The 25,096-nt window shown below is 38.2% G+C and overlaps 1 protein-coding gene across 13 annotated transcripts in view; it reads right to left on the reverse strand.

Moving 5' to 3' along the window:
- The window catches only part of CADPS (calcium dependent secretion activator), a 666,812-nt gene that overhangs the window by 38,879 nt on the left and 602,837 nt on the right, over positions 1–25,096 (reverse strand). For 10 of the 13 annotated variants that reach the window (XM_073592166.1, XM_073592164.1, XM_073592163.1 and 7 more), the window contains one exon: positions 23,052–23,159. In XM_073592166.1, the coding sequence (XP_073448267.1) occupies positions 23,052–23,159 (108 nt within the window). Of the gene's footprint in view, positions 1–18,519; positions 18,568–23,051; positions 23,160–25,096 lie in introns of all 13 variants that reach the window. The other 3 variants (XM_073592156.1, XM_073592157.1, XM_073592160.1) reach the window with 1 other exon arrangement.

A 25,096-nucleotide genomic window follows, 5' to 3' on the forward strand; every position in this document is an offset into this window, starting at 1 on the left:
TCTAAAGCTGCATTTACCTATCAATACTAGCTCTACTTTTTTTGATAGTCAAAATTTTTTTTCTCCATGTTATTCTTAAATAGCCCACATATCTGTTTTAACAGCATATTTGCCTATACAGTAAATGTTAAAACTGAAGTTTAGTTTTATTTCCCTGTGGTGCCCCCTTTATAGCCATTGGATACTGTCCTGAATTGATGACATGAGAGTTGACAGTAACTGCTGCTACTGAGAAAAGTTGTACCGCTTGCCCACTCCCCCTTCCCTCCTCTCCATCATTTATACTGCTTACATTACTTCTTTCACACAATGCACCACATTCTATGAATGGGCGGTGCAGTTCCTGTCATTTAACTGCTCCTCCTTCATTCACAGAATGTGATTCATTGTGTGATAGTATTGAGAGCCATATGAATGTTAAAGAGATCAGAAGGGGCAGTCAAGTGATGCAACTTTTCTCAGTAGCAGCACTGAACAGCTGCTCAGATCAGTATCCGGTTGCTATAAAGGAGGCATTGCAGGGATGATTTTTACCAAGCTGCCTGCAAGTAGTGGGGTACGCACTATTACACAACTAATATGTTTGGTGCTGTGTGCCAAAAAGAAAATAAACTTTAGCTTTAAAGCCTATCTGGAAAGCACAAGTCTTAAAATGATTGTTTGGTTTGTCTTAAGATATTTGGCCTTGTATATTGCAAACTTTTATGCAAGCTTATCATTCTCGTTCACCAGCTTTCCCATACTCTCTAAATATACATTAACAATATAATATTTATATGGTTTGGTCAAGCTGGTCAGCTTAGCAGCCTAGAAAGTCAGATCTCTGACAGTTTTGGTACAATAACAAATTTGTAAGATCTACAAACTTAGCTCTTAAAAGAATGTTGATTTCTTCCAGGACAAAATGGAGAAAATTTAACATTTCTGATAGGTCTTTATTACTGTCTTTGAGTCCAGTAAGAAGACTTTCCCTCACTTCCAATTTTCAAAACCCTCCTTCACTTCACAATTTTTTATCCCTATAGAAGAGATTTCCCATCACTTCCTGCTATGAAGGTAGGAATTTTCCCAACAGAGACACAAACAACAATAAAAGAACCTGACATGTGCTTTCTAACATTCACCTGTTCTATCAGAATCAAAATAAAAGTTTTACTGGATTTGATATTTAGAGGTGACTCTTGGAGACAAAAAATCTTTACCCTTGCAGCAAGTTCCCTTCCCCAGTGCTCATTTTGCTTAGGGAAGTATGAATAAGATGATATACAGTACAGTAAATCCCACCGTCTCCTCATACAGCAACATTGCTATAGAAGCTGACCAGGTGGGAAGAAGATGCAACATAAGGAGCACATTTTCTTATAAGGCAATGCAAAAGTGCTTTAGGAGTGATTTTCCTATTCATTTATTGCGTGCTATGAAATTGACATATTTCATTAAAAAAAATAAAAAAAATTCTTAAGTCAATAATAAGAGATTGTGAACAAATGGTATTCCCTATTTTCATGAACAGATATGGCACCATGATGCTATAGGGCCTGGGTGATATACTCCGACTGAGGGAAGACAATTTGTTGTATACAAAGTACAGCTAGAACTCCACAGTGTTTATGAGTGGAGGGGGCACTTGTGCAGAGACTGGCTCATAACAAAGGTCTTATGCAGAATGTTATGAGAACTCTGCAAATTAGCATTGCCTGGATTCATTTCTATGTAATTAAATCCCATTTAATACCTACTTTTCGCTGAACGAGTCTGCAACACATTGCACTCAGCATCCCCTTCGCATTGAACCATTTAAAAAACTGATGGCAATTTAATTGCCTGTTGCACTACATGGGAAACTGTGGCTCAAAGAGACTTCTAGATGTTTGTTTCTCGAGATGGAATCAGAGGCTGTGCTTCTAAAGAAAAGATTAAGTTCGCCAATTTAGGAGGGTCTGTCTGTAAGCAGCAGGATTGTGATACAGGTTCTCTGTTTGCTAACAGGAGCCACTATTCATTTATGAATGGGAATAAAAAGAAAATATTGGGGACCATTCTGAAAGCTCAACTAGGTTGAATAATGAAGGGGAATGGTTGGAAATGACTAATATCAAACATAAACACGTAAATGTGCTCATAGTGGGGAAGTTACATTATAACATCATTTAAATAATAGAAATAAAAAAGGTAAATGGCCTTTGGTCTTCAAAGGTTATGCTGATCTCCTATAATTGTGTTAAGAATTGACCCTTACCCAAGACCCTTTTCTGCCATGTTCACTAAGAAGCATAAGAGGATGGTTTATAGCAAATAGAAAAAAAAAAAAATAACAAAGCACTTTAAAGTGTAACTGTGGCCATGCCATGAACATTCAGACATTTACATACTCATAACAATCAGTAAATGTATCCTAAAACAAGCCCACAATGACCTCTGTAGCTGCAGACACTGCTGACAAATTAATTCTCACATGTTCACAGCAGAAACTGAGCAGAAATTTGTCCAAGTTGTACTTATAGCAACTCAACTTACACTGCTCCCCTTCCAAATAGTGACTACTCATCTCTTTTAACAGCCTTACAGGATTCTCATCTCTTACATAAATACAACAATAGTACTTTGGGATGGGGAAATAGGATGAACTGAGCCGATGAGAGATTGACTCGAGCAATTTCAGTGATTTTGCTGTGAATTTTGAGGATGTATTTCCCCACAATGCCTGCAGTGTTGCCAGGCTGGCCAAAGCGCTATCATTATTTAAAATTTGTCACTACTCTCCATACAGGTTTGCATTAAATTATTTATGAATAGTATGTGTTATCAGTAAACGGTTGTATGGCTTTTATCATCTTTAGACGTTACACACGCAGCCCTTCCCCCCCACAGTTAGAATCACTCCCTAGGACACACTTAACCCCTACAACGCCACCTAGTGGTTAACCCCTTCACTGCCAGTCACATTTACACAGTAATCAATGCATTTTTAATCACACTGATCACTGTATAAATGTGAATGGTCCCAAAATAGCACCAAAAGTTTCCAATCTGTCCGCCATAATGTCACAGTCACGATAAAAATTGCTGATCGCCGTCATTACTAGTAAAAAAAAATTATTAACAAAAATGGCATAAAACTATCCCCTATTTTGTAGACCTATAACTTTTGCGCAAACCAATAAATAAACGCTTATTGCGATTTTTTTTACCAAAAATATGTAGAAGAATACGTATCAGCCTAAACTGAGGAACATTTTTTTTTTTATATATTTTTTGGGGATATTTATTATAGCAAAAAGTAATTTTTTTTTCAAAATTGTCGCTGTATTTTTATAGTGCAAAAAATAAAAACCGCAGAGGTGATCAAATACCACCAAAAGAAAGCTCTATTTGTGGGAAAAAAGGGACGTCAATTTTGTTTGGGGGCCACGTCGCGTGACCGCGCAATTGTCAGTTAAAGCGACGCAGTGCCGAAGCGCAAAAAGTGCCCTGGTCTTTGGCGAGACAAATGGTCCGGAGCTTAAGTGGTTAATTAGGGAGTTCATTTACTTAGGGACTAGGACTTTTAAGGTGACTTAAATCTGCATATACTGTGCATGGATAAAAAAACAGGACCACTTTAACTGGGATGGGGGCATATAGAACAGCTGCCCAAAATTAAATTTTGAAGGGAGTCCTCAAAAAAGACTGGAATGAAGCAGGTGTATTATTACAGGTGTATTAGTAAGCTGAGTGCAGTTTCAAACAGAAAGGAAATCCCCAAAGGGATGAAGAAAGCATAATTCTGCACTGCGCTGAAATGGAGGAGCTCCTCGTAGGCTGGTTTCTGGAGGTAAACAGGAAAAGCTTTTGTCTATTTGTCCTTGTGGCTAACCCTACCCACACTTACCTGTGTCTATCTGACTCTATGTTTATATCTGTCCCTTGTATCTTCCCTAGAGTCTGCCTGCTCCTCTGTTCCTACTGTTTCCTATATTGTCTACCCTACTTGCCCATTTACCCTTATCTGTCTTCTACAGTCCTTTGTTGTGTCTGTTTATCCTTACAGTATCCCTGCTCCTATCTTCCTTTGTCTGCCTTTCTCTTGCTTTGTCCTTGCCTTATTTTATTTGTCCCTATCTCTGTCTGTATATACATTGTCTGTGTTTTGTGTTGTATCTACTTGTGTTTAAAAAAAACAGAGTGTACCTATCTGTGCCTATCCCAAAGTATGTCCTTTGCTGAGTCTTTCTGAATCAGTCTACTTCATTTTTGTCTTTACCAGTGTGCATGCCCCTCCCTTATCCTTTACATGGGTTCCCGTCACTTCAATTCAACCTGGGTTTTTCTTTATCTATTTATATTACTACTCTATCTACCTGTGGATTTAATCTCACCCTGCATTCTTATCTGTAAAATATCTGTGTTCATCTACCCCATTCTGTATTTTCCAGTATTTCTCTGGTTCTGTTCTAACTCATGTCTGCCCCTAGCATTTGCTAAATTATATTTAAAGAGTTGTGCTCTTTAGACAACATTCCAGTGCTCTATTGCACTTGTGCTCAAGGTGCCCCACATAGATGTACACCACAATAGTTTGACCACCTATTTCTAGTGTGGTCTATTACGCTTTGTGGGGTAATCCCCTGGATAATCACCGGCACTTGCAGGACACCATAATCTCTAATCCTCAGGCAGTGGCTCAGAAAGAGGAATAACAGAGAGAGTGCTCATAGCGTAAAACTGTTACTGTTTATTTAATATTAGAGGATGAAATTACACTCACCTGCAGGTGTGCCAGATTATACCTGGCACCCGGTGTGTACAGCTGCTGATTATCTAGTGGATTACCCCACAAAGCGCAGTAGACCACACTAGAGATAGGTGGTCAAACAATTGTGATGAGTGTACATCTATGTGGGGCACCTTGAGCACGAATGGAATAGAGCACTGGAATTTTGTCTAAAGAGCACAGCACTCGTAAGGAGGATCACTGAGGGATCTGTTATATTTGTTTGACAAATGTTTTGTAGCTATGGACTGGTTTACGATGCACTGTTAAGTTTGCAATATTGTTGATATTAGCAATCTGTTTATTGGTTTGTGTATTGATTTGACACAAATGCACTGAAGCAAGTCGGTTACCTTTATATTTAAAGAGACACTATAATTAGTTGTGCCATTCTCATGTGAACTTGCAACTAATGATGGAGCAGGGATGGGGCTGAAGTCAATTGAGGAGCTAATGGTAAGTATCATACCATTAGCTCTGTGTAACTAATGACAGTGTCTCTTTAAACAACTCTTTTTCATTAGTGATACATTTGGCAATTGGTAATCACATAGTTCATTGTGTCAAAGATAAAATACACCAAATTAAATTATTTAAAATAGAAAAAAAAAGCTACTAAAATACACAGTGAGATTTTCTTTTACCATGTCAGTATTAAACATACTTGAAAAGCTTTTAAACATGATACAAGCATTGGCTGTGTATTAATCCATCGGAGTTTAGTGATACAGAATAATTGCTTAATTAAATTAGAGTTACAGCTTATATGATCTCACAAAACAATTCAATTTTTGACTTAATAGTAAGAAGTGTGTACGAAAAAGGCCCACTCCTATCTATACCTTACCAGTGTCTAAAAACAGCTTCAAGTAACATCAACACAACACTATATATATAATCCAAGATTTGATGGAGACCTGTTGCTCTGACAAATCTCTTAACATTCAATAGACTGAGCAGTTATTTAACAATGAGTTAATATTGTGAGTGTTGATCAGCTAGACTTACAATTAATTCATGAAAAAAACAACTCTTTTATCCGTCAGAGTTAAAAAAAAAAATTAAACACTTGTAGGTTCATTCAAAAGACTGAATAACATTGAATAAGCTGCCTAATACTTGAGATTCTCGGTGGGAGCTTGAATAGAGCAAACCTGTGAGGATGAATGGACGGCCTTTTGGGACCAATTTGTCTCCTTGCATTGCCTATTCTTCCCTTTCTGTTGACAGATGTACTAAGGCGGAACTAGACTGTGAGGCTTATCTACATGCATCCACAGCAGCTGTCACTTTTTGTCAAGCAAGTTAATCAGGCAAATGCCACCATATCTTTTTTCTACAAGGAACAACATGTTATGGGCTGCGCTCTCCATTCAAACAGATGACATTCTAACATGCACAAGGCCGAAATGTTTATTTCTTTCTTAAACGGCGCAAGGCAACACATCGTTTTTTTTTCCTCTCCACCAAAACCGCTAATTATGTCAATATATTTAAAAACATGCAATACTGTACAGAGCTGTCCTCTTTTAATTAGAGAATTTGGATACAGAAAGCAAACAAAACTAGTGATTTTCCATCAACGCCAAATTGACACAGCCCGTTGGAGCCCAAGTGCCATCAGCTGGGAGTGAAACTCAACAAACATCCACTGATATAATATGTTTATGTGCCAGTTTAATGTTTTGTACTCTCAGCCTGGCCATATACATATTATGACAGGCTCGTTATGTGCACAAGGTATGAGTCCTATTTTTTTTTTAAGTAGCAGCGTAAATGTGCATATTCATGTTGTGTTGCCAAGTATATATGGCTTGTCAATACCATGAGTATACTTCCAGAGAGTAATCCCAGAGAGATCATAGCAATTAATCAAAAAGCTAAATCCAGAATGTTAACTTTTCCCAATGTATTCTGGGAAGGATGTGCCTGCAAGAGTTGTATAGTGGCCAAAAATAGAAAGATTGTTGCCAGTCTATATTGACTGGACTGATTCACAATCATCTAGTCTTTCTGGGTAAACAAATGATTGTGTTTGCGTAACTGGCAATGAATGTCCTATAGCAGTGATGGCGAACCTTGGCACCCCAGATGTTTTGGAACTACATTTACCATGATGCTCATGCACTCTTCAGTGTGGTTGAGCATCGTGGGAAATGTAGTTCCAAAACATCTGGGGTGCCAAGGTTCGCCATCACTGTTCTATAGGTTTCTGTTATTAAACAGGGGAAGGTCATCTCTTTTGGCCTTCTTGCAACCAGAACACCATTTAGAGCAAAACTCAGGAGTCTACTCATGTTCTTTCTGTGCAATGTAAATCATTAAATGACCAACACTAAATCTGGCCATACACTGATCAAATTTCTGCCAGTTTAGTAGGGACCAGATGAGTTTCGATCAGTGTGTGGCAGAAGTTGATAGTTTCAGTGACTTAGGCGGCAGCCCCTAATCAGTGTATTCTGACAACAGTGGGATCCACTATCAGAATACATGGACCTGGTGAGGAAGATTCCTCTACGGAAGAGGAATCTGTTAGTTTTCTTGTCTTCGGTGTATGGCCAGATTTAGATTGGAAGGGGGTGTGGCTTTTCAGGAGCCCCCAAGGCTCTGCAACTCCTGAGTTTGCTGTAACGCTGTTAAGTGTTAAACAATGAGTACACATTCAAAAATTGTGCACTATACCTCTACCAATAGTGTCTCCGTACTGTGAGAGATATAAACAAAGCCATGGATATTATAACTGTGCTTAGGAAATTGAGGTACAATGGTAGAAAAGTAGTAAAGTGTGCTTTGACTGCCACAGACATGTACCACGGTCTATCTATATGTTTGTTCATTCACTTATAGTAACATCAAGAAATGGGATGATTAAATAAAAACATTAAAGGTCAGCCTATTCATAAACACAATAACTTTTCCTCGGCTAATTTGCCAGTGCTGTTACAGACAAAAGTACAGCATACAGGAGGCACTTTGGAAAAGGGAGGGGTTAGCATGAGATTTCCAAAATTAGTTCATTTTTTGGGGGTGATTTAAATTAAAGTGATGTTTAAGGCAAATTTTTTTTTTAGTTAACGATATTGCACAGAGAGGCCCATTACCTCTGTTTTGGCGGGCCCCTGCCAGTGCTATCTGCTCCTCCTTCCTCCAGGTGCCCCCTCAGCAATTCATGTACTAAGGGGGCATCTGTGCACATGCTCTGTTGAGCCGGGCTGTGTGCGCCATAGACATATACACACACACACACAGTGTGGCTCACCCATACCCTCCCTTTCTCTTCTCACAGGATTTGACTGATGACAGCAAGAGCCTATGGCTCTTTCTGTTTTTAGTGTCTCCTGTGGCACCAGAAAGAGGTTGCAGCAGTGCTGCAGATGGGATATCGATGGACTGGTGGAGGAGTCAAGTAAGTGTTTAAGGAGGAGGGGCACAACAAGTAGTGAGATGCAGGGAATGCATTAACGTAAAAACAGTTTTGATTTTAGAACCACTTTAAGTGTGATATTTTTGGGCAGACCAATTTTTGATGCAAACAAAATGTGTATCCCTTAAAAGCTTATTATGTTTGAATATGCACAATTTTAAACCTAAAGACGTTCTAAAAAATAAACAAGTTACCTTGCCCTTAAAAAAACTCTTAAACTTGAAATTAGGGTCTAAATGTAACAATTAAACCCAACCTAGACTCTAAACCTAATCAAACCAAACCCTATACCTAACCCCTGACTTACTCTAAACCAGAGGTTACCAAACTTATTTGGCCTACCCCTCCTCCCCCCTTTTAAAGAAAAAAAATACTCAGTGCCTCCCTGGAAATTTACCTTTTTGAAGCAAAGAAACAGAAAGATGCAGTCACAAATGTGTATTCTTTTATGTATCTATATTTCTACGCTCATTCATGTTTTTGATGGAAGGAATTTTACTTACTGGATCCTCCGCTCCTCTCCCTACATGACTGGTCCCTGCAGCTCCTGCACCCCAGCACTCTATCAGTCTTGATGTCATCGAGCCCGGTGCAGCATCCACAATCTGGATGTGAGGAAGTCAGGAACAGTCGACTGCTTTATTTTGGAGGAGCACCGTTTGCAGAGAAAGTGGAAGTTCAGGTAAGTATAAAGGTTTCTTCTCTCCCCTAGACTAAACAAGGTCTTTTTTTTTCTGCCCGAAGTTGGGCTTTAAGATCTATTGACGGACTTGACCACTGATCCTTCATAACTTACATTTTGTGTGTTTATTTGGAAACTAAAGTAATCACTACGACATTTACATACATCAAACATATGGTGTAGTACTTTTACATAAACACTGTACCTATTTACATATACCACCGTGCTTCTTAGAGTGTGACACATTCAATAATAAAGTTTCTATGAAAAGAACTTGATGTGCTTCTTTCTGAAAAACTTCCACCAAATACCATACAATAAAATAAAACTCACATTACAAACTGCATTTAATGTTTAAAAAAATGTAAATATGGGACTTTACAGGTGTTAATAGATAGTGTTTGGCTACATTGATAAACAATTCAAAATTTATTGAAATACATGGTTAAAAAAATTCCATACATAAGAAAACAGATAAACCGATACATGGTCTTGTTGTCCTTATTTATACAGCAGTACAAGGATAAACACTCACAACATGTTTTGCCCAGTGGGCTTCTTCAGGGGAAAAAATAACCACTGATATTTTAAAACTGTATTAAAAAAACGAAACAAAATATAAATAACCGATCTGACAATAACATAACATTATATTAGTCACAATACTACAGATTTCAATATTCACAATGTTAGCTGGTCCATGCTTACCCTATGGTTTATCATTCATCAGTTAGAAAGAACTAAAATTGTTGTCAAAGCAAGAGATTCTAATGTGACCACAGGGGGTGTTACAACAGGACCAGACTGCAATAAATGTATATACACCTAAATTAGGTTTACACTGTATAACGGTAACATTTTCCTTCTTCCAAATCTTCTTATGAAGGGATGCGGTTCTGATGATATATTATCATCTACTCACAATGCTTATTGAACTGCATTGAATGTTAAGGAAAGCATGTTTTCACTTATGCATGAGAATCCCAGTGCTTGTGAGTACCTTAGTAATGTGAGTTTTTTTTTTTGTATGGGAGTGAATAAACAGCACATAAAGGTAAAGCACTATGTAGTGTCTTTATCTTGTTTGTGACTAAGTGGAAAGGAAAAAAAGAGGAGAAAGCCAGAGTTGGGACAGAGTATCTTAAAGGGGAAGTGCCCGAGAAATCAGTGGAGTGTTTTGAAACTTATTTTAACCCACAAAGGAGGTGTCCAACCTGGAAAAGATTGCTAGAGGTTACACAGAACATACAAATAGCCCATTTAAAGAGCACACAAGCCTGATAAGGCCTGACATTTTTATGTAAGTCATAAATCCCATGTGAAAGCACATCTGATGGAAGAAGAAGCGGTGGAAGAGGTGTGGAAAAGTGGTGTTATGCACTGATTTGGTGGAAATTAAAAAAAAAAAAAAGCACAGCAAGTTCTTTTCGGAGAGGCTTTATTATTCTTGAATATGGGACACTCTAATATGCACGGTGGTATATGTAAATAGATACAGTGTTTATGTAAAAGTGCTACACCATATGTTTAATTTATGTTACATTTGAGACACATATGAGAATGTTGGTTGGTGGAAGCAGCTGACAATTTGTTTGGTATTGGATTTGATATTATATTTATTTTTTTGGGGTATATCAATTGATCATAGCAGCTCACAAGTTATATATACATATAATCTCTACAACTTTAACTCTGTTTCACAACAGATGAAATGCTTACAAACAGTTTTTCTAAATTTTCTTCTCTTCTTTTTTTGTTTCCACCACCACATTATTTTTATTTAATCACTCAAGGCTACTACTGCCCACCTGGATCTTTCCACTCCCCACCAGGGGGGACGATATTGCTTACTTTGGGAAGTAAGCCTAAACCTAACCTAGCCTTTTAATTTAAACCTAAGCCTTAATTTTTAACATGAACCTACCCCAAAATCTAACCTTGACAATAAAGTCGAGCTAATCTCTAAACTCTACCCTTACGACCCATTCATATATTTGTATAGCGATAAAATACATAACCTGTGCACTGACGCATACTATTACTGCAGTGGTCAAAGCACCCGCACTTCAGCACACATGCTACATTTAGAAAAAGTGGTCAGATCCATTTTTTTAAGTGTGTTATGGTGTTTTGTCAGCCATCCAAAACCTTAAGGCATGAGAAAACATTGTATTAACATGCATGCATTTAAGCAATGCATAGTGCAAATTGGCCCTAAAAGTCAACTTAACCCCAGAAGCCCTAAAATATCCCTGACAAACAGAATTATAAGAAAAATGCTATTACTGAATGAAATGGAAGGTTTGTAATTTAAAGAGCCAAGCACAGTATTTGCCTCCCTCCCCACAACATCCTGTTAGGGACTACAGTACAGGTGCACTTTAATTCAGTCAGTCAGTAAACTGACACGTTTTATGCTCTCTTTTGCCTCTTTGAAAGCTTAGCCATTCCTCACGCCAGTTCCTGCTGAAGTTTCCATCACTCCCCGCTTGCAGTTAATCTTTTTGCTGTTTAATACCAGCAAGCAGGATGTCAGGCAGATCAGTTTCGTAAAACTGAGGTGACCTTAGCATTTTCAGAGCAATCAATGTGGCTTCTCGGAATGATTAAGAAACAATCTTCTCAGAGAAGGATACAAAACAAATTAACTGTCTTCAGCAAATATCTCTCACTGAATGCAAAGCTGCCTGCAAAACTCCACAGAAATCCTCTAAAGAGCTAAAACTGGGGGCGATATTAAACATTTTGCTATTAGAAGAGTTAAATATGATGCATTGAAATACTGTGCAAATCTCCAGGTTTTAATAGAAAAATGCACAGCCTAGAAAAGGGCTCATGTAAATGTATGTCAATGACATAACAATGAAAGAAGAATGATCCATCATTTGTTTCCAGGACCGAAAAGGTCATTGGAATACATAGCTGGTTTAGGAATACACATTGGTTTAAATCAGTGGTTCTCAACCTCAGTCCTGAAGTACCCCAACAGGCCATGTTTTGGGAATTTCTCTTAGTTAAAATAGCTGTCCAAAATACCAAGCCATTGTTTCTGATTTAAACTACCTGTGCAAGATAAAGGAAAACCTGCAAACATGGCCTGTTGGGGGTACTTGAGGACTGAGGTTGAGAACCACTGGTTTAAATCACTAGAACAAAGTAGTTAAGACGAAGCTCGGCCCAAAAGTTTTGGTCATGTAATCACCTCCTTCTCTCCATGGAAAAGAAAAGGTCGCTTTTCTTTTAAGTTACCTTCTTCTAGATGGTGAGTTCCCCCGTCTTTCCCAAGTGACATCATCAAAGGGGCTGGCAAAGTCTTTGATGTCTGAAGCAAAAATACATCATTCTGCCCTACATCAGGTGCAGAGAGTCCTCTTGGCTTACGCATATGATGCTGACTGGCATCAGGGTGAGAGGGTTATCAGCAGGGACAACATCGATAACCCTATACCTCGAAGTATGTAGAGATGCAGCAATGTACAATTGCCAGGGGGTTACAGTGCTCCAGAGTATTCCCTGCAGTGTTGTCACCCTTCTGAAGGCAAACTGGAGGGCCAGTAGGATCACCAATTTTTTAAAATTAAAGAACAGAATTTGGGAAGTGATATTTTGCACTTATATGTATTAGTTTTCTAGGAATCCATTTTTCAGTTAATGGTATAGTTGTATTTAAAATGTGTATCTTTTTCTTAGCTGTCTCACATGATTCTGTTAAGTTGTTATAACAGCGTTTATGTCTTCATAGCAACAAGAAGACAATCTGGCATGTAGCCAAGATTTATTGGAAAATTATAAAAGGTCATTTCTTTAATTCCCTCTCTTTGTTTTCTCTCTTCTCTTCCATCTCAAGAACACTTTAGAATATAGCACTTGATCCCACCAAAGGATATCCATAGTTTTGTACGCTTATGGCTTTGCTATTGTAATAACTGAGAGACTCCAAAGCAAATACCAACTTTCTGAAACTGGTATTTGTGTAGGACTGGACATGCCCCTTACTGACCACATGTGACAGTTTTAGATGTGACAATTTGCATCTAAGGGAGGCAGGTAGAAGTGTAAAATTCAGTTTATACCCAGAGGAAACATTTTTGTACAGGGCTCACAGGGTGGACGGAAGTGCTGGGTGGTGCTGAAAAAGTTAGAAGACTCTCAGTGCCTTTTGTACTCATATGTTACTCTTGGGGAAGTGTTGAGTGCTCTTCCTCTTCTTCATGTGTCCCCCTAGCAAGCTATTTGCTATGGGAGCACACGGTGGTGCCTGCTCGCTCCCGTGCTGTGTGTCTATGGAGCCGTGCTCCATAGATACACACAGCGGGGCTTAGCCCGGCCCCCAATTCCTCCTCACTGCATTTGATTGACAGAAGCAGGAGCTGCATGAAGAGGAAGAGAGGGGAGAAGAGGTACAGCCATGCACAGCGCTGGATCTCTTCTCCCCTCTCCTCCCCTTCACACAGGGAAAATGTTTTTACCTAAGGTAAAAGATGTCTTTAGCTTTAGTATCACTTTAACCTCATTCATTTTCTAGTTTGCTAAAACTACACCAATGTTATTCTCAATTCACTTTTGAAAATCAGTTGAACATTTTTATAGCGTGCTACCCTTTAAATCAGGAAAAACAGTCACCGCAAAGCAAGAAGTTGTAAAACTGAGCCAGTTTCACACCCAAGAATCTTTGATACAGTACCTTGAAAAAGTATTCATACCCCTTGAAATTTTCCACATTTTGTCATGTTACAACCAAAAGCATAAATGTATTTTATTGGGATTTTATGTGATAGACCAACACAAAGTTAAAATGGTACATAATTGTGAAATGGAATGAAAATGATAAATGGTTTTCAATTTTATTTACAAATAAATATCTGAAAAGTACCAAATGCATTTGGCGTGCATTTGTATTCAGCCCCCTTTACTATGATACCCCTAATTAAAATTTTATGTAACCAATTGCTTTCCGAAGTCAACTGATTAGTAAATAGAGTCCACCTCTGTGTTATTTAAGCTCAGTATAAATACAGTTGTTCTGTGAAGCCCTCAGGGGTTTGTTAGAGAACCTTAGAGCCCTTTCACAATTCCAGCGCCTGGGTAACGGCAGGAAAGTGCCGCTAGTTTTAGCTGCACTTTACCGTCGTTTTTGCGGCACTTTTCCGGCGCTAGCGAGACACTTTTAACCCCCGTTAGCGGCCGAATAAAGGGTTAAAAGTGCCCAAAGGGTTAAATAAAGGGTTAAGAGTGCTTTGCAGATGCTTCGGCGGACCTGCCCATTGATTTCAATGGCCAGGGGCGCTTCAGGAGCAGTGTATACACCACTCCTAACACACCTCAAAGAAGCTGCTTGCAGGACATTTTTTGACGTCCTGCCAGTGCAGCGCCCCAGTGTGAAAGCACTCAGACTTTTACACTGGGATTGCAGATGAGGCTTTTTTCAGGTGCTTTACAGGCACTATTTTTAGCACTAAAACGCCTGAAACGTCTTTCCCCCCTTTCTGCCCAAGCCAATTTTCAGCTTTTAGAACTGTCACTTTTTAAATGACAATTGCGTGGTCATGCTACACTGTACCCAAACAAAATTTTTATCATTTTATTCCCACAAATAGAGCTTTCTTTTGGTGGTATTTGATCACCTGCGGTTTTTATTTTTTGCTAAACAAATAAAAAAACAGTTTTTCTTTGTTTCTGTTATAAAATTTTGTAAATAAGTACATTTTCTCTTTCACTGATGGGCACTGATAAGGTGGCACCAATGGGGTGGCACTGATAGCCGCCACTGGTAAGTGGCACTGATGGGCAATGTTAGGCGGCACTGATGGGCACTCATAGTTGGCACTGGTGGGCACTCATAGGCGACACTGATGGGCACTGAAAGGCTGCACTGATGGGTACTTATGGGTGGCACTGATAGGCGGCACAGATGGGCACTGATAGGCGGCACTGATAGGCTGCACTGATGGGCACTGATGGGTAGCACTAATAGATGGCACTGACAGGCATCACTGATGGCACTGGCAAGCATTGCTGATGGGCACTGATTGGCATCTGCCTGGGCACTGATTGGCATATCCCTGGTGGTCCAGGGGTGACATACCAGGTGGGCATTCTTTGTGGGCATCCTTGGTAGTCCTGAGCAGGCATCCGTGGTGGGGCTGCACTAATAAACAATCAGCACAGACCCCCCTGTCAGGAGAGCCGCCGATCGGCTCTCCTCTACTCACGTCTGTCAGACGCGAGTGAGGAAAAGCCGATAAACGTCTCTTCCTGTTTACACTGTGATCAGCCGTGATTGGACGCGGATGATCATGTGGTAAAGAGCCTCCGTCAGAGGCTCTTTACCGAGATCAGTGTTGTGGTGTATCAGACTGACACATCACACCACCGATTGCCGCGCTGCGTGCCCCCCCAGGCGTACAATCGTGGCTTATCCTGCTGGCTGTCATATGACACCCAGTCAGGATAACTGAACCACCGCCCGGCTGTCATTTTGCTATAGGCCGGGCGGGAAGTGGTTAAAGCAAGGTTAGGTTATAAAAAAATCACAAGCTTTGAACATCTCATGAAGCACTGTTCAATCCATCATCCAAAAATGGAAAGAGTATGGCGCAACTGCAAACTTACCAAGACATGGCCGTCCACCTAAACTGACAGGCCGCTCAAGGTGAGCATTAATCAGAGAAGCAGCCAAGAGGCCCATGGTAAATTCTGGAGGAGCTGCAGAAATCCACAGCTCAGGTGGGAGAATCTGTCCACAGGATAACTATTAGTCATGCACTCCACAAATCTGACCTTTATGGAAGACTTGCAAGCAGGAAGCTATTGTTGAAAGAGAGCCATAAAAAGTCCCGTTTGTAGTTTGGAGAAGCCATGTGGGGGACACAGCAAACATGTAGAAGAAGGTGCTTTGGTCAGATGAGACCAAAATTGAACTTTTTGGCCTAAAAGCAAAACACTATGTGTAGCGGAAAACTTACACTGCACATCACCCTGAACACACCATCCCCACTGTGAAACGTGGTGGCAGCATCATGTTGTGGGGATTCTTTTCTTCAGCAGGGACAGAGAAGCTGGTCAGAGTTGATGGGAAGATGGATGGAGCCAAATACAGGGCAATCTTAGAAGAAAACCTGTTAGAGTCTGTAAAAGACTTGAGACTGGGGTGGAGGTTCACCTTCCAGCAGGACAATGACCCTAAAATTACAGCCAGAACTACAATGGAATGGTTTTGATCAAAGCATATTCATGTGTTAGAATGACCTAGCCAAAGTCCAGACCTGAATCCAATTGAGAATCTGTGGCAAGACTTGAAAATTGCTGTTCTGACAGAGCTTGAGCTTTTTTGTAAAGAAGAATGGGCAAAAATTTCACTCTCTAGATGTGCAAAGCTGGTAGAGACATACCCAAAAAGACTTGCAGCTGTAATTGCAGCAAAAGGTGGTTCTACAAAGTATTGACTCAGGGAGATGAATACAAATGCGCATCACACTTTTCAGATATCTATTTGTTAAAATTTTTGAAATTCGTGTATCATTTCCCTTCCACTTCACAATATTTGTGCCACTTTGTGTTGGTCACATAAAATCTCAATAAAATACATTTGCGTTTTTGGCTGTAACATGACAAAATGTGGAAAATGTTAAGGGGTATGAATACTTTTTCAAGGCATTGTATACATTCCTCTATTTTTTTATTTCATTAAATGAACATATGAAATTCCAGATATCTATAAACAAAGGAAACATGATGACTTTTGGATATAAATACTTGGGACAGACAAATGGTATGTGAGCAACCCTTCAAAAGCAAAGCACCAGTTGCTATACTTCAGCTCATCTTCATCCGGCCCATATCACTACATGATTAAGTTCTTACTAGACTTTGCAGTAAGCACAACCAGTTTGATCTGATAACTGCCAAGGACAAGCCAAATGCTTAGAGGCAATCTATAACTGTTTAATCCCTACCAGACAGATTAAGGGTATAATTGACCTATATAATCCTTGTATCAACTCCAGTCAAATGTTTTTTCTGTCTGATTTGCCTTCACAAGGACTCTGCAAGAAAGCTATCAGATGCATGGCATTATTATTGGAATAGTGTTTTTCATTAAACTTGGAGATGGCTTTTTAATCACTGATCTTGGGGACTGCTAGACTTAAGCAGATGAGCCGTCACTAAGCACATCTGTTGTAATCCTTACATTTTCCTTGGGCTGAATCTTGGAGACAAAATAATAATATTTTTCTTTTATTAAACAGCATCTTCTTGGTTCATATGATATCTTAAATCAGGTATATGAATCAGTTTTCTTCAAAACCAAGTTGTAAAAGCTGAAAAACATAGTTAAAATTAACAATGCTTTGGCAGCCAGAAGTGGGTCAAGATAAACCATGGAGATTGTATTCTACTCTAAAAATCTAGCTTCTTGCAAATCACCCTCCTCGGTTTTTGGATAGATTAAGGTTAAGTAAGGCCAATATTTTGCATGGCACTCTGTCATGATAGAAATAAAAGACCTGCAATTCATGACCTCCTTCTGAAAATGCTAGAAGAAAGGTTGCTATCCTGACCCACTGCCTTTCTTGCTTTCCAAGGCTCTGACCCAGAAAAATTATGTAGTTCAGGATAGTGAGAGAAATCCCTTATCTGCATATATCTTCTGAAACAGCTTTCAAAGTGTTGAAGCAAGGGGGTCAGGATGATAGGCATATATCTAGTAATTTCAGGAGAGCCCAGTTATTGCAACTTTCACATATCTCTCATTATAGGTTTTCTTTAAAAGCGTACTTGTCAAATGGTTTAGTGGAGATGGATACACTGAGGCTCACAGATCTCCATTCCCTCTGTCCTAGAACATCTCCTGAGTGTAAACATGAATGATAATTATGCAATCAGTTTCACCTCTTCACTTCATAACTCTCCACACAAAATTTTTAAAGATAAACCCCAAGTAAATGTAAAAGACACAAATTAATGCAGTATATATAAATATGTCTTTAAAATATTTTTTCCAGTGTGTGTGTGCATATATACAATTAGAAAGCTGCTGTAAAAAATGGGTGTGTTAGATGGTGAACCATATAATTTTACTAAGTTTACTTTCAAAGCAACATATTTAAGAAATCTTTCACCTTGTAAATATGTTTTTTTTTTGGTTGTTTTTTTTAACTGTCAGACATTGTCAGTAAGCTAAAAGAATTAAGATATGTAAATATTCAGCTATAGTTGGAAAATATGTTTTTTTTGTCTGTGAAGGTTTAAAAAAAAGGCCACACAAATAAGCAGCTGGTTTTGTGACCCAGATCATGTTAATCAAACCCTTGAACATAAAATAATTTATAGCAGCGGATTAAATGAACATCTTGAAGATTAACTTGTATTTTTTTCAGCACCTGGGCAAATCTTGAATAAAAAAAAAAAAAAAAAAAAAACTTACATGAAACAAAATAACCCCTAATGTAAAAGAAAAAAGCTAAACCTATTAAAACAAATTAATATTCCATTTCATCTCAGCAGGAGACAAAGGTCACACAGCAGAAAATTTCCAGAGTGCTGTTAAGAACGATATGAAATAATAGTACTGGGTGAATAATTTGATCATGCTAAATATGAGTTGTGGCAAAATGAAATGGAAAAAAATAACATTTTAGATGATTTTAAAAAAATTACCTCAAAAATTCTCAGGCACATGACAGAACAATTATCATCCAGCCTTTTCTAAAAGGGGAAAACAAAAGGGGTAAATAAAAGGGTAACGTAAAACAAAATTTTGGGAAAGATAAAAATAAAAAAAGTAATCACTGAAAAAAAAAAAGAAAACAGGATACAACAAAACATTCTGATATGGGAGGTGCTTAAAAAAGGAAGGAAACAAAAACAGAAAATATGAGGACTATAAACCTACTGTTACCTACTGTTACTAAAGCTATTATTGCACTTTTGTCAGCTATTAATACAGAACGCTCACTTACTATCCTGGAAATTTATATTTAAATTTATATTTATCCAAATAAACATAATTACTGGGCATTAGGGAGCCACCTGAATTCAATGAGATTAGGAATGCCTGAATAAAATAAGGCAACAAAATATTTGTAATTACATTTTGTACATTCAACTTAATGGATAATCTTCACACAATCTGTCAATTTTGAAATTGTCTGAAAAGAACCCTGTGGGAGTTTGGTTGTTTATGTGCTGGGGTATATTGCACATCAAAAAACTGTAAGCCAATAATAAAACGTATTTACAATATAGGTAGTGATATCATTAACCTCCCTGGCGGTATTGCCGAGTCTGGCTCGGGGTGGAATTTCAGAACCAAAAGTTGTAACCCTGAGCCAGACTTGGGATCGCATCGCAGGATCCAGGAAGAGCTTACGTACCTTGACCCCTGGATCCTGCGATGTCTCCCCGCAGTGTGAGCGGCTCGTCCTCCGTTCGATTCATCGCAGTGCCGAGCTCTGTTCCCTGCGAGCGGTGCGACGCACGGGGACGGAGAACGGCGCCAAATTCAAAAAGTGAAACACATACAGTACACTGTAATCTTACAGATTACATTACTGTATGCAATTATTTCACCTTTCTTTTGTCCCTAGTGGTTTCTCCAGTGCCCTGCATGCAGTTTTATATTATAAATACTGTTCTTTCTGCCTGGAAAGTGGAGATTGTCCATAGCAACCAAAACCGTCCCTTTACATCAAAAGTGGTTTTAGACCAGCTAGAAAACAGCAATAATAACTTAGAATCACTCGCAGAATTGAGCGATAGTGATTTGTGGGGAGATCCGTCATCAAACACTGAAAAGTAATGACAGCGACAATTCTGCAACTTAGCAAATTTCAGTGTTTTTGATTTGATTACATTATTGAATAATTTTTATTATTATTATATTATTATTTGGTATAATTATTTATAGTTATTTATTATATTATAATTTATGATTTCGTGTTTCAAACTTTATCATACCCGGGCTGTCTACTAGACTCTTGTTTGGACAAATTTAAGTGTGTTATTCCTAAGAATTACAGGCCTACAATATAAAACGCCAAATTTCCATGCAAAATAATTATACCGCTTTCAGCATCAAAAATCTGAAATAATCATACCGCCAGGGAGGTTAATGCATACACTATTTTTACAATATATGCTTCTACTATATTGAGAAATCCATTTTTAAAATTAAGAAGATTATGATATTAAAATTACATTATTGTAATTCTCAAATGAGATCCAACAAACATGGAAAACTTTTGGATATCCAGTAAATTCCTTCTCTAGTGGGTACTGAAAATATACATATGGAGTGCTCTATATTTTAACAATACAAGCTGTTTCAAGTGCACAATACAGTCTTTGCCTTCACTAATCACTAGAGACAACACAAAGGGGTGCAAAGAAAAAAAAAAGGTGGAGATAAAAGGGGTGAGGCTAGAAAAGGCAGTGTAGCCATCAAAAGAACAACCCACAGACAATTTAGCCATGATAATGCTGTCCCAATTGGCACAACATTTTTTTTTTCTTGTGAGTTAAGTCCTACTTTGATGCCTACTGGATGTGTATAATAAGTTTAGTTCTCAGGCTTCTAGAGTTGTAAATCTCAATGGGCACGCATGCATAGAGCGAGGACTACCACTCCATGTGCTGTATGCATGTAGCAGGCATTCTCAGTGGATGTGGGTCATGCTAGTAGATGTACACAGGAAGATTATTTGACTCTAAATCATGCCACTTGACATAATGTGAAAAAACTGTTGACATGAGAGATAAGTTCCATTTCAATTAGAAGGATGTCAGCGAGAGAGTGAAAAAAATTAAAAAAGGAAACAATCATTTAAGGGGGGAAGGGATATGCAAGAAGGGAAACCAAAGATCACGCAGAAAAGAGTTTTTGATTGGGAAAGAAAAAGTTGGCAGCACAGCGTGAAAGCAAGTAAAAAAGCAGAGTAAGCACACAGTGTATGGCATGAACATAATGGATGCACATGACAAATTTGATAAATAGTCCACAGTTAGAGACACATGCTATGCACAGGACCCAGTTAAAAACAGACATGTTTTGTGGTCCTAGCCTTGGCCGCACATTGTTACAAACAAGAATACAGCATGTGTCATACACTGAAGGCGACAGAAACATTAACACAACTATTCTGACTTCTAACGTTCGACCTAATGAGATATGTCACTTATGGGACTGTTTCTACCACTGTCACCACCAAAGGCAGCAAGGGTAATTCACCCTTGATCAAGCTAAACTTGCCCAACCTTCTCTTTCACTTCCTATTACAAATTGCAAGAAGGAGTTTCCTTTCTACAAACTGTAAATGTAGAAAGTGAGGCAGGGCCAATGGTGGTAAAAGCATGGAGGCAGAAATGTGTTCAGTAGTGAAAGGCCAGGACTTAATCTTGGCCTCCTTAAAAAGGAGCTGGATAACAGTTTCTGCTACACCAAAGTATCAATACTCCTATGGACACCAAGAGGCTGATTTACTAACAGAGGTTGAGAATCTTCACACCATAACTTGTGTGAACATTCACACCAATGTTCCCTTGATGCATAGATTATAACATAGAAGTAAGCAAACTTTGAGTCTTTAAAATCTCACTGGCCCTAATGTACTAAACCTTTTTGCTCTGGGCAAAAAAAACAGCTATTTTGATTAAACTCTTATTGTGACTAGATGTGCAATTTTCTGCTGACTGCATGGCTTAGAAATAGTAAAAAGGTTGGATTATATGGCCAGTATACCAAAGACCCAGATTGCAACATGTATTTTACACCCAAAAATGTTAACAAACTAGTATAAGTTTATGTACTGCAATTTAATTTAAGCACAAATAAAAAAAATATCTGAGTATTTTTTCAAGAAAAGTGAAATTAGCATTTCTTTATAACGAACCCTGTAGGTCAATTGTGTTAAGAAGCACAATTTTAACCTAAATAGTTTTTTTTCATTATACTGTTGTATTGACCTGTATTGTTGTGAGACTATATATTTACATTTCAATATTGTTGTCTAAAAATATATTATCTAAATAAAGTCTTGGGGTTTAACTTAATAACTGTCTGTGAACTATAAATTAGCTACGCAAGCAAGGTCTCCCTTCCCCCACTTGCTCCCTCCAATGCCAAAAGGCTAGCAAAAACTGTAGAGAAAAAAGTATATACATACCTACCTTTCCACCAGCTTCTGTACTGAAAAAGTGAAATCATGATGCTCCTTATTCTGGGGAATGCTGAGTAGACCGAATCTCAAATACAATGCAGAAGTGCGTGTTCTCATGAGATCTGAGCTTTTCAGCATTCCCCAGGATCTTGCCCGAAGAAGCATGATGTCACCCTTGCCTAGGTTCTGTGGGTAGAAGCTGAGGGAAGGGCAAGTATATATAAGACAGTTTTCCTACATTTTTATTTTTTTTTTTCATTTTTTTGCAGCATTTGGCATAGAAGGAAGCACAGTAAAAAAGCAGACCATGCATTTTTGGTGCAAATTTTCCACTATTCAAAATGAAAACTTAATTCAGTCAATATCAAAAGTAAAGAAGATATAATTTTAATGTAAAAAGTCTGCTAATCTGCTTTACATCACAGAACGATAAAGATATCATTCCGTAAGTGGAATAAAGCATCTGCTATGGGTAAATTCCAATTACTATAATGCTCCTTGTTACATTTACAAAACATGATACTTGTTATTTATATATTTAACGTATTATCTATTAGAATATATCAATTTGCCTACAAATTTTACAAAATATGCTACTGTTAAATTATTTTATAATACAATAATATCTAATATATTTAGCAATTTTTGACACGTCCTTTTTGACAAACAATCTGAGGTAGGTAAAGGATTTAACTTAGGTGCACGGTAAACTCAAGGCTGTCATGCTGTAGTAAGCATAGAAAACATAAAAAAGAAAACACAAAGGAGTTGTAGATATTACATACACAACATACAGTAAGCTGCTTCTTATTTTCACAAATGTCCAATCAGAGATTAGTATCAGACGCAGACCAAGACAAAAGTACAAAAGTAGAGATTTAAAGCAGAAAAGAGCAAATCAGAGGGGAAAGAAAGATTTGTGAGAAGATTACTTTTTTTTTTTTTCAAAATGTGACTTATCCCCCTGTCTTTTATTTTGTCACATTTTGGGGCATCTCCACCTTGCTGACCAAGGAGGAGAAGGCATTTACTTACATCAAATAACCTTTCTATATATATCTCCTCATTGACCTTGTCACGAAGGACATCCTGAGAGTGACGCACAAATGTAACATAGGCATCGGCGACGTCCATTCCAGGTTTCTGTGGAGTAAAAATAAAACACAGTTAGAGGAGGCCATAATCATTCCTCTCCCATTATTTCAACTATTATTTAGTTTCTCATTATTAACAAGGCATCAGTATAACAAAGTGACCATGTTGTCAGACCATTTATCTTCATATAAGATTGTATGTGCATTTAAAGTACTTTAATGTTATTGACCTCTACAATCCTGTCCTGTGTAGACATCCACATGCCCTGAGAATGCTGTTGGATGCCACCATCTTGAATGTGATGTCAGCAGCCCCAGCAGATTCAGTGCTGTTACTCAAGTGACAGTCAATAGCATTTCTTTTCGCTCCTCCTTTGCAGCTATGTAAATGTTTATGCAGGAAGTGGACCAGCACAGGCAAAAAATAGATGCTCCCAGAAGAGGAAAGAACTATGATGAGGCAGGAGGGAGGGAGAACTGTGGTTATGCTAGGGAATCTATTCTGTAGATTCTGAAGTGATTGCATTTTCTAGCAATTTCAAAAGGCACATCGCCAAGTTAATTAAAAAAAGTATTTATGGTAAGAATAAAAATGCAGTTATAGTGTCTCAAGGCCACTTGGGAAACAAATTCTCAGAGTTGTTGGGGGTCTGCCCTGGGACCTGCTCACAGTCAATGACCAATATTTAAATGTACCATTTTAAATAGACTTTAAAGTCAGCCATTTTTTCACCATGCCTCAATCTGTTACTAGTCATTATTATACAAGCAAACTTTATTTTATATTTAATTATTTACAGTATATGTAAAAAGGGGTACATTTATTTGATGGGGTAGCCCTTTATAAATCTGGGCCAAATAAATATATTGCATGGAATAGACCCTAGGGCACATCTTTATCCATCTGAACTGATCAAAAACTTTAGTACTAGTCTGTAATACACCTTCATTACTAGGTCATTTTCATTTTTAAGTGATGTGATTGACTGACAATTACTTAGTCATGCGACACTGTACCCAAATTTTTTTTATAATATTTATGAGACAGAAATAGCTTTTTTGGTTGTATTATATAATATCTGTTTTTTTATGATATAAAAATGCCAGGACAGTACAAAAAACATAAATGATCCCTTTTTGGAATATACACATGCCGGTCGAAGGGGTCCTGCATAGCCCCAAAACATTGCACTCTTTTGCTGTAAAAAAGATAAAGTGTTTTGACATTAGTTGAAGATCCTAGTGTACTGGCAATATGTACTTTGATCTATGATGGTACCAGTTTCCAGCTGATAGTTGCTGCATCACCCACCCACTTAGCCTACTGCAGAAACCTGTGTGATGGGAATATTTTATGTTGCTTTTAGGAAAGTAGACACCCAAGGTGATCACATTGTTTGCCATCATTTTTGGAAATGAAAAAACATGTTTGTATTGAAGACTTTAAAATATAGAGTGTGGTAATGGTGCACTAAATACAATACATGTACAGGTCATACATGGAAGGAGGAGGAGATAAAGGGGTTAATTTATAGGTTACATAGAGTGGGAGGATGCAGATGAAGGGGTTAATGTACACATGTGCAAGAAAAGGGAGGTGATTGGGGTTATTATACAGGCCACTGCAAAAACAGGATGGAGCAGAGATTTACAAAAGGAGGGTGTAAAAGGGTTAAAAGCAATCTCACAACCTTGAGATCTGCTGACCTGAAACTAATAAATAATTAGCCTATTCATTTGTTTATTTGTTCTCCCCTTCTTCTGTTGTAAGAGGAAGAGGTGGTCTCTCCAATGTAACCACTACACTGTTTACATGTGCAATTTCTGTGACTGGTTATCACAGTGATCACACGGTAGAGAACAGTTCAGAACAGCTCTGTATACTGTGCCTTCCAAAGGTGGCTCAGTTCACAGCCAATAATGGGTGCACTGATTCCCCAAGTGTCATTTATAAAGGACACTGCAGAAATAAGCATCCACCACTTA

Source organism: Aquarana catesbeiana, linkage group LG07 (genome assembly GCF_042186555.1).
Source record: "Aquarana catesbeiana isolate 2022-GZ linkage group LG07, ASM4218655v1, whole genome shotgun sequence".
Classification (NCBI taxonomy): domain Eukaryota; kingdom Metazoa; phylum Chordata; class Amphibia; order Anura; family Ranidae; genus Aquarana; species Aquarana catesbeiana.